Source organism: Mus pahari, chromosome 1 (genome assembly GCF_900095145.1).
Source record: "Mus pahari chromosome 1, PAHARI_EIJ_v1.1, whole genome shotgun sequence".
NCBI lineage: Eukaryota > Metazoa > Chordata > Mammalia > Rodentia > Muridae > Mus > Mus pahari.
In genome coordinates this window covers 91616868-91627839 of record NC_034590.1, presented here as the reverse complement: position 1 = coordinate 91627839, position 10972 = coordinate 91616868, and the positions used below count along the sequence as shown (strand labels likewise).

The 10972-nt window shown below is 48.6% G+C and overlaps 1 protein-coding gene across 1 annotated transcript in view; it reads left to right on the top strand.

Moving 5' to 3' along the window:
- The first annotated feature begins 296 nt into the window (after positions 1-296).
- The window catches only part of Gga2 (golgi associated, gamma adaptin ear containing, ARF binding protein 2), a 30715-nt gene continuing 20039 nt past the window's right edge, over positions 297-10972 (top strand). Inside the window, exons 1-2 of the mRNA XM_021204073.2 lie at positions 297-497; positions 9345-9429. Coding sequence (XP_021059732.1) covers positions 398-497; positions 9345-9429 — 185 coding nt within the window. The 5' untranslated portion in view covers positions 297-397. The remainder of the gene's footprint in view (positions 498-9344; positions 9430-10972) is intronic.

Genomic DNA, 10972 nt, shown 5'->3' with positions numbered 1-10972 from the left:
AAGACCCTAATAAATAAAAATGCTGAAAGAATGATTCTTTATCTGAAATTCAGATTTAGCCATGGGTCCAGTATCTTTTCTGGGAACCCTGCTTCTGAAGAAGAGGGGACAATCAATACCTAACTAGCTTGGCTTTTGACATTTCAAGTGGTCTTGCACAAAAAACCAAAAACCAAAAAAAAAAAAAAAAAAAAAAACCTCGTGAGTTGGAGGCGGCCGGGAGGAGGTGCATGGGGGCGGGACAGGACCCAGAAACGGGCGTGTTTAGCGGGCCCCGCCCCGTCACGTGCCTCTCTGTGTCTGCCGCGTCGGCAGCTGGAGCGAAGGCTAGGCGGCGGCGGCGGTAGCTGCAGCTTTTGGGCAGGAGTCACTGCGGCCGCAGCGCTGGGCTGGGCAGATGGCAGCGACGGCAGTGGCAGCGGGGACCGGATCCCCGGCAGGGACCGAGTCGGCGGAGGGCGGCCCGGGGCCAGCGGCGGCGCTGGAGCTGTGGCTCAGTGAGTAGCATCGCGCCACACGTGATCCTGCTTCCCGCCGCCCTGGTTGTCCTCCGCGGCGGGAGGGGGCCTCTAAACGCACCCAGGGGATTCTGGGGACCTCAGACCACACCACGGCTCAATGGCTGGGCGGCACCACTTAACAGCTGGAGCGCGAATGCTTAGCGATCTCTTGTGCCAAGCACTGTGCAGAAAGCGTTTCAGCCATTGTTAGTCTGATCGCAGACCGAGTGTACCTGGGTTTACTAACCCGAGACCCGTGCGGGCGACGCAGCTTTGAGTCTAAGAGCTTAAGTGGCTGCTACCTTTAAGGGCAAAACCAGCTTTTATGCCTCGGTGCGTGTTTACTCTGGCCAGACTTAATTGTTCCTTGTCCTAGCCTAACGGTGATCCCTGGGGGTGCGGTTCTAAAGGTTCTCGCTTTATCTGAGGAATTGAGGTTCAGAGAGGATAAAGAATCCACCCCTTGGATGGGCTCCACTACGTGCTGGGTGCACTGAGATGGTAACACTGGGACATTGCTCACAAAGACATGTTCATTGGCTACTGACTACCAGAACAGCACCTCGTTAACAGAAGCTGGAGGAGGGGCGCTTGTTGAACATAGTAGGGGCTGTTTTGTTTACCTGGGGCTTGTCATGGCTGGTATACGGTGTGTGGACAATGGAGGAGGCCATATTCCAAACAGGAAACTGCAAAAACTCAGGATGAGAATGTAGAACATTCTGGGAGCAAGTAGGCCTGTTGGCCGGGAGTGCAAAGCTTAAAGCGCCCAGAATCCAGAAAAGAGACCTCAGGCTAATTTGCTAATGGAAGTAAGATGCGTGAGAGCGCTGCAGAAAGGACTGCATTACTTAAACATTTTTATTATATGTTATGTGTTTGGGGTGGGGCGTGCTGCTCCTGGCTGGTGGAGAACAGAGAACAACTGGGGAAGGGGTCAGGGTGTCGTTGTTTCTCTCCTTAGGCTCTTCTGTGGGTTCCAGGGCTCGAACTCAGGCCACAAGGATTGGTCACAGGCACCTTTATCTTCCGAGTCATTGCAGGCCTATAACTTTCTATTTCTGTTGGAGACAGCTTCGCCTCTATTGAAAGCACCACACGCAGCCTACATAGTGAATTGGTTGAGGGTGAGACTTCAGACTTGAAGTAGATATAAGGTCTTTAGATAGCTGGGGTGGGGTGGGGTGATGGAGGTTACAATAGGAATGCAGGGAGTGGGGATCAGAAGTAGAAAGGATTATCTGAGCCCATCAGCAGGGTTTAATGTAAGTACACATGCATGTGCATTACTTTAATTTAAAAAAAGACCTGGAGCTGGGCTGGAGCAGTGCACACTATAGTTCAATCCCAGCACTTGTGAGGGAGGAGCCAGCCTGGCCTACATAGTGAGTTTCAGGACAGCTAGAGCTACATAGTAAGATTCTGTCTAGGAAAAAACAAACCAAAACAAAATCATGCAGACAAAACCCAAACAACAACAACAACAACAAAAAACAATAAACAAAACCCAGAAAGGACTACCATCATCCACACAGCCTTCCTTCGGGGTGCATAGATGGACTCAGGAGATGAATGAATGTACGAAGGATCCTCGGTTTCGGGGATTATAAGTAATTGTGGTGGATGCCCCCCACCTGTGTGGAGGAGCAGTTGTGTCATGAAGTTCGAAGTTTGAAGTTCTTGCCAGGCAGTTAGGAAGGGGCTCTGGGCATCTAGGGAGGGTAGGAGCTGGAGGGGTGGTATGGAGAGCCAGGCTGCTGTGGGTGTGTAGAACAGAGCTTTGGAGCTGGAACAAGGAGGTACTTCCCAGGCAGATGGGACTGGTATCCCGAAGGTTCAGAAGTAGACAGGGAAAGCTGTTCTGGGAAGAACCACGGAGAGGGGTGTGGCCAATAGCTGCTTCAAAATGGAGACTGGAGGGAGGGGAATCTGGTCTTTGAGGAAAATGGTGGAAACAGAAGGCTTGTGAAGTGGTGGCGAACAGCAGGCTTGGATTGGGGTTGGGTGCAAAAGTGTGTGGTGGGTAGGGTAAGAGCCAGCAGCTGCTAGTGGATATTTAAGAGCCTGTCTGCAACCGAGGCTTTGCAAGGACTTGGGTTTCTCTGTGTAGCCCTGGCTGTCTGGAATTCACTGTAGACGAGGCTGACCTCGAACTCAGAGATCTGCCTGCTTCTGCTTCCCTAGTGCTGGGAGTAAAAGTGTCTATCCCCCCCCCCCCAGAACTAACCTTTGATTGTAGCATCTCTTGAGTTTTTCAAAGGTGGCCACTACTTTCAAAGAGGTGTGTTGGAGGACAGCGTGACAGTCTGTAGGGAAGGAGTGAAAAAAACAAACAAACAAACAAAAAAGGTCCTTCCCCCCTCCCCCCCCCCCATGCTCGGCTGTGAGAGGAAGGAGGGGACATCCAGTGGGGATTTGAGAATAATGGAGAGGGCACATGAGCCCTCTATGTGGTTCCTATGGGGAACTCCCCTTCTTGGATTCTAAGGCCTGTGTTTAGTCACTGCACAGGGGCTTTATGAGCCCCTAGGAGTCTGAATGGGAAGTGTTGGGTCAGGGTGTGGCCTGCAGAGGGGGAAGAGCCGCTTGCTTTGGTGCTTGCCTGGGGAAGGAGATAAAGGTGGTTGCACATGCAAACTAGTGCGTTCCTTTCACTGCTGTGGGCTTGAGGAAGGTGGGGAAGGAAGTTCTGGAGCGCCGGAAGAAAATCAAAACACGAAGCCCAGGTGCAGAGCGGGCCTGCACAGAACAGTAACTTTGAAAATCATGGTGAAATGAGACATTTCTGCGGCGAGTGTAGCAGGGAGCAGAGGCCTGAGCAAATCCAAGAAACAAGACCTCAGTGGCAGGACGGAGCAGTATGGGGTTAGGCCCGCTCCTGCTCTGAGCCTTTCTTTCTTTCCATAATTCAGTTTATCGGGTATACATTATAGTGCATTATATAATAAAGCACTATTTTAAGAATTTTATAAAATTGCGTAGTAGCTGGGTGTGGTGGCACATAGGCCTTTAATTCCCAATTTGGGAACCAAGAGGCAGGCTGATCTCTGAGTTCGAAGCCAGCCTGGTCTACAGAGGGAGTTCCAGGACAGCCAGGGCTGTACAAAGAAACCCCATCTAACAAACAACAACAACAACAACAACAACACAATCCACTTTTATAAAAATGTATTAACATTTTTATCCTGCCAACAACTCTAAGAAGGTAGAGGTTAACATCTGCCAGTGGTTTTCTTTCCATCTTGTCTAGGCCCATGCTACATCCTGCTCCTCAGTGACACAACTGCCTGACCATGCCACGAACTCCTCCAACTTTTGTCCCTACATATGCACATGCACACGCACGCACATGTGCACACACTCACACACACACACACACACACACACACACACACACACACACACACACCACACATGGCTGGGCAGATACTTGTGGAAGGTCTCACTTTGAACATGAAGCTTTCTTGTCTGGCTAACTGGAGCGAGCCCCTGTCCCTGCCCTCTGCTTGTCTCTGCCCTCTGTTCCTGGGATTACAGATGTGTGTAGTCATGCCTGCTTTTTTTTTATGTGGTTGCTGTGGATCTAAATTCAGGCAGTCACACCTGTGCAATAAGCACTAGCCAAGGCCTCACCCCCTGCTGTACACATTTCTGAAGAGCAGTCAACACTCCCAACATCCCAACTGAGAGGGGGAATGGGGATGGACAAGCACAGGGGGCTTCTGATTGGCCCCTCCCCACATCCTGAGAAGCTGGACGTGTCTGGAGGCACCTTGAGGTGTCAGGACTGGCAAGGTCACGTGTATAATTGGCATCTAATGGGTGGAGCTTAGATGAATTTAAATGTCCAGTAATGCATACCATAGCCTACCACATTCAGGCCTAAGATGTCAGTTACAGAGGCTGAAACCCAGATAGAAAGAAAGAAAGGCTCAGAGCAGGAGCGGGCCTAACCCCATACTGCTCCGTCCTGCCACTGAGGTCTTGTTTCTTGGATTTGCTCAGGCCTCTGCTCCCTGCTACACTCGCCGCAGAAATGTCTCATTTCACCATGATTTTCAAAGTTACTGTTCTGTCTGTGGGTCTGATGGCCTAGACTGTGATCTTGAGATCTGGATGACCAAGAGGATGTCACAGGAAGATGACCAGACCAGAGGGGTGGAAGAGGGCAGTGATGAGGCCTAGCTGAACTTTAGACTTTGGTTTGAGAAGGGATAGTTCCCCAAAGCAGCATGAGGAAGCTGTTACCGAAACATACAAAGACAGCGGCTATCCCCCCTCCCCCCCAAGCTGGGTGGTGCACGCCTTTCATCCCAGCACTCAAGAGGCAGAGGCAGGTGGATCTCTGAGTTTGAAGTCAGCCTGGTCTACACAGTGAGTTCCAGGACAGCCAGGGCAACACAAAGAAACTTTGTCTCAAGAAAAAAATTCTTTTTATTGTGTTTTTTTAAATTCACAGGTTCCTCTACCATGTAGGTCCTGGGGAACTGGTGGCAAGGGCTTTTATACACCCAGCCATCCTGCCTGGGGTTGGTTAGTTGGTTGGTTTTTTGTTTTTTACATGGTCTTGCTATGCAGCCTGGGCTGGCCCGGTATTTAACTAACTCAAGGTGGTCTTGAACTCCTGGAAATCCTCCTGCCTCTTGAGAGCTGGGATTCAAATTAACACCGTGTCAGCTAGTGTTATTTATCATTGTTCCATGTGACTGCATATATAGCATTGCCCTCGGTCTTGCTAATGAAGAACGTTGAGCACTAATATGGGTGTAGTGTAATCCAGTTAGCTGTCTCCCTGTGGAGGTTGGGGGGTGTGTATCTTCAAATGTTGCCAAGATTGGGCTGTTTTTCAGGGGGTGTGGTCACTTTAGTCTCTGACTGTGGATTCGAACTCTGGTCTAGTAAAATGGAGCGATAAGTGACTCGCCTCATTCTTGCTTCCACCCGGACTTGCTCCTAGGTGGTAGCTGTGTAGCTTGTCTTCCTTCCTACCCCACTTGTACTCCACCCCTGGAGTTCTGGATTGCAGTCTACTTAGATTTCGAAATCTAGAGCTGATCTGCTCTCCTGGCCTGCAGGCCAGCTTACAGCCTTCAGACAGGTCCTGGCAGGTTTCCCCCGTAGGCTGTAGTGGATAATTGATGGGCTGTAGGGCCTTGGTTTGTTGCCCTAGGGAAAGATTCCTTATGAAGTCAACACTGCTGGAGAATTGAACTGGGCTCCTGAGGGGGCAGCTGGTCCAACCTCCAGGCTCCCCCTGGCAATCACACTCTTGACATCATGACCAAGCACCCTCAGGATGACCCTGGCCATTGGTTGGCAGCTGGCTGAGATCATTTGGCTTCTCAACTGGTCACTCCGGGAGCCATTTCTCTGGCAGCTGGACTCTTCTGCTGCTGTCTTAATACCTTTGACCCAGGACAGAACAGGAGCAGGTTTGCAGTAAATCTTAGGAACACCTTTTGTAAAGCAAATAGGTTACAACATCCGCTTGTCCCTTCTAAGGTCAGCCTCAGTAAGGAGCCTGGATGTCCATTCTCACTGCCCTGAGGACTGTGACAGTCACAAACAAAGAAGGGGTCCTTGGAGGGAGGGTCTTGCTGGCTGTTACCCTTTTGCTCCCCCTCCCAGCTCCTATCTGATTCAGATTTGCGTCAGACAGATCCTGGCAGCTGTTCCCACCAGTCAGACCCAGTTGCCGGGTCCCCTGGGGGTCATTTTCTCTGTGGCTGCCTGAGACCTCCGAAATAGCTTGGACAGTCAGGGATTATGTGTTCAGAGGCCAGAATATATCAGAACTAAAATTGCCACCCTCTGGCAGCAGCCATGGGCCAGCCAGCTAGGCCAGCCCTGCACAGCAGATGGATGATTCACTCTGTCTTTAAGTGCTTATCTGTGCAGCCTTGTTCTGGTGCCTGGGCAAGTGAAGGTGATAATTACTCCATCCCTGCCTTGGGGGAGTCAAACTTCTCCTGGGACCCTGCTCCACCTATGCCAAGAATCCAAACCAGGACTCGGGGCTAGGCTGACCTGGTGCCTAACTTCTGTTTGTACAGTTTTCTTGCTCTGTGCCCGGAACAGAGTCTCCTCAGCTGTAAAGGGTAAAACGATAACAGTGCTGTCCGTCCTTCCAAGGACTTCGGCATGATGTCTTGTTTAGCTGGCAGCCAGAGAAAGAAACAATAGAGGTGACAGCGGTTTGGGGTCATAGCAACCCTTGAATGAATCCTCACCCAGAATCCAGCGGATAAAGAAACAACCTCTTAGGTCTTGTGGCACCTTGGCTGCTTCCCTTGTTAAGGGTTTGGGGGCTCTCTAACTTTCTCTGCCTCAGTGGATCCCCCCCTCCTCCCCAGGTACCCTACAGACGGGGAGGGAGGAGAAGGCTAGATTCTGAACACTGGGCTGGCTCTGCTAGTCCTTTCTTTCCTTCCAGGTCTAAATTCCTCTGAGGTGTCACCGCTGGTTTTGTGTTCTAAAGCTGAAACTTAAATGGCGAATCACTCTTCGGTGATTCAGGCACGAGTCCGAGAATCACTGTGTTAAATGATTTATCGAAATAGCTGCAGAGAGTCCCGACTTAGAATAACTTGGTTTATCCTTTTAAGATTTATTTTTCTTTTTAAGTTTTGGGTATGTGTGTTTGTACAAGTTAGTGCAGGTGCTAGAGGAGGCCAAAAAAGGGTACTGAGACCCCTGGCTCTGGAGTTAGGGGTAGTTATGAGTGGCCCAACATGGGTGTTGGGAACTGAACTCAGGGTCCTCTGGATTCACCACAGGCTCTTAACCACCAAGTCATCCCTTTAGCTCCAAGACTTACAATTTAAAATTTTATTACACTTTATTTTTTTATTTTTATTTTTATTTTTAAATTATGCCTCCAAGTGGGTGTGCCACTGTAAGTACCACAGGAAGTCAGAAGATGGCATTGGATCCCCTGAAACTGGAGTTTCAGGTACTTGTGAGCCTCCTAATACGGGTGCTGGGAATTGAACTCAGGTCCTCTGCAAGAGCAGCACACGCTCCTAATCACTGAGCTATCTCTCCAGCACCTAGTACAGTTTACTTTTGTATATGTGTGTGTGGGTGTGTGTTGGACTCAGTTCTTCTCCACCATGTGGGCCCTTGGGACCAACTTCAGGTTTCCAGGCTTGGTGGCAGGTGCCTTTACCAGCTGAGCCATCTCACCAGTCATCAACTTACACATTTTGGGGTGTAAATAAAGTTAATTAGGGCAGTCTTAGGCCACTTAATGGTTAGTCCGGGAATGTCTGTATTCCTCTGCTAAGCACTAGAGAAATGGTGTGGCATCTGTCTTCAAGGGTTTTAATCACTTTAGGCACAATAAGGCATGTGGGAAAAGGTGGAGACTATTGAGAATTAAGTAATTATTGATAACTTTGTGCTGACACTTTAGACACACCCTCCCTAAATCACTTGTCGGTCCCACGAGAAAAATACGATATTCCTTTATTTTATAATTGGATCAGATTCAGAGTGTTGGAGGATATTAACTGATGGCTGTGATTATTTCGGGAAGACTTAGGGATCACCACCACAGAGCAGTGGATGGAGTGGAACCGTGTTAAAATAAATGGCAGCCTGCTCCTGCTGTTGGAGTTGAGGCCTGGGACTTGGGATTCAGCCGAGGCAAAATAGTGAGGCCCTGTCAGAAACGAAAGAAAGTTTCAAGGGGGATCATCTATTTTGTGTAGTGGGAGAGAAAAAGATGAAGGGAATCTTTTTTCTTTTAATTTTACTTTTATGATACCGGGGTTGGAACCAGGGCTTTTATCCCAGGCAAGTGCTGTAAGCTTAGCTCCACCCCAGCTCCCAAGTCTGTAGGAAAGGGTGGCGTTTGAACTGTGATTGGCAGCTAGGGTCCTGCCAGACAGGGTCCTGCATGAGAGGACATTGTGGTGAGGGAGCTGACAAAAGTCACGTTCTCTTTGTTTAGGGTAAAGTCCGTAGATAAGCCCTTTGAGTCTCACATGACCTCCACATGACGTGAGTGTGACCACTGTAGGAAGCACTAAGTTGACTTTAGGTTGAGGATGAAGCCCCTTGTAGTCAGTAGGGCGGAGACTTGAGACTGCAGCGGGATAGGGAGGAATTTTCTGCAGTAGGAATTCTGATAAGTCTTTCTAAACATTTTATTAAATTGTATTTTAAGTGATGTGTGTGTGTGTGTGTGTGTGTGTGTGTGTGTGCCTCAAACTACAGTGCACAGTGAAACTCAGAGAAGTTTTTGGAGTCAGTTCTTTCCTTCCACCACTGAGCCTGGTGGCAAGCACCTTTACCCACTGAGCTGTCTCACTGGCCCCCCAGGAGGCTTGAGGAGTGAGTAGGCCTCTGAGAGAAGGAAAAGCCCTCTAGGCGAGAGGAATAATGACATCAGATTTCACTCCTGAGAATAGATCTTCACGGCCAGGACAAGGGTGAACAAGCCAGGGCCAGGAATGTTGTAGGAAATGCTGGAACCAAAGCCAACGTCTTCCTGCCCAGGCTATTGTCTTGCTGTTGTGGAAGGCGGCTGCTACCCAGGTCAACCACACGCCAAAGCCAGGTGGGTGATCCTGACCCTGGCAAGAAGGCACACACAGACCAACTTTGGCTCTAGAAATGGCCGTGCACTTGCCAACTAATTTTCTCATTTATGCACCCAAAAGGGCATAACATTTCTGGTGTGTGGAACTTGACCATGGTGAACAACACAGGCATCATCCCTGCCCCTTTCAGCTGCCTGCCCACCTCTCTGACCTCTAGTGTATGACGTCACAGCCTATCCAGGAGGCACACATTTCTTTCGCTGTGCTTCCTTTAACTTTATTGTTGATTCCTTGGCAGACAAAGCCACAGACCCAAGCATGGTGGAGCAGGATTGGTCAGCCATCCAGAAGTTCTGTGAGCAGGTGAACAGCGACCCCAGTGGGTAAGCTCCTTCACAGACACACTTGACTTTTGAGGGCAGGAGGCAGAACTCAGACCCTTGTCTCCATTCCGGGGACTGGAGCTGGGACTCATTTCACTCTTTTCTTTCTTCTATGGTATGGTGTTTATTATTATTGTTATTATTATATTTAAAACCAACTTGTTTTATAGCAGTTGCTTTTTTATTTGTGTTTTATTTGTTTATTTGTTTCTACATAGTCCTGACTGTCCTAGAGCTCTGTATGTAGATCATCCTGGCCTTGAACTCACAGAGATTCTCCTGCTTCTGTCTCCTAAATGTTGGGATTAAAGGCATGCTATGCCATGACTGACCTTATTTTAAAAAAAGATTTATTTATCACATGTAAATATAATATATTATATGTAATAATTATTATATGTAAATGTATTTACACATAATATGTTATGTATTATATACTGTAGCTGTCTTCAGACACTCCAGAAGAGGGTGTCAGATCCTATTACAGATGGTTGTGAGCCACCATGTGGTTGCTGGGAATTGAATTCAGGACCTTTGGAAAAGCAGTCAGTGCTCTTAACCGCTGAGCCATCTCTCCAGTCCTCTAAAAAAATTTTTTTTAAAATTGTATTATGTTATAAAACACAAATGGAACTAGGTTTCCCAGTGACAAAAGACACTGATGTATTAGCTATGATTTAAAAAATGTAAAAAGAAAGCCGGGCGTGGTGGTGCACGCCTTTAATCCCAGCACTTGGGAGGCAGAGGCAGGCGAATTTCTGAGTTCCAGGCCAGCCTGGTCTATAGAGTGAGTTCCAGGACAGCCAGGACTACACAGAGAAACCCTGTCTCGAAAAATAACAAAACAAAACAAAAAAACAAAACAAAAAAATGTAAAAAGATGTATTTAAATGTATGTACATTTTGTCTGCATGTATGTAAATGCACTGCATGCATGCCTGATGCCTACGAAGACTAGAAGAGGTCAGATCCCTGGACTGGAGTTCTGAGGATGGTTGTGAGCTGCCGTGTTGATGGTTGTGAGTTCCGTGCTCAGAACTGAGGCAAGGTCCTCTGCATCCACACCAGGTGTTCAGCTGCTGGTCCCTCTCCTAGCCCTCCATTCGTTATGATTTAAATACACTATTTTACGTAGGGAAAGGAGGGCAAGGCTTTTCTTTCATTTTATTTTTGCAGTGGACTCAGGGCTTTAAGCATGTTAAGCATTCGCTCTACTCCTGAGTCATGTCTCCACCTTAGAGCAAGGTTTGTTGAATGCATTTCCAAAGCCCCTGCAAAGGGAATGAGAACTAGTCATTCACCCGAGGTTGACCTACATGGTGCCACTTAGTCAGCTGTTTGTCAAGCTCTCACTCCTCCTGCTCTAATGTTCACTAAGTGGTTGTCATAGGCTGGATTGGGTCTGTGCTGCTCTGAGCTCTGACTGCCTGGCCGGGGGTCCTGGGAGTGCCAAGGGGAATATGCCGTGGCCGGGGCAGAGACTGGCACCAAGTACTATTAGACAGAGCTAGGGTGGGAGGGCCTCAGTGTCTCACAGGTTTGT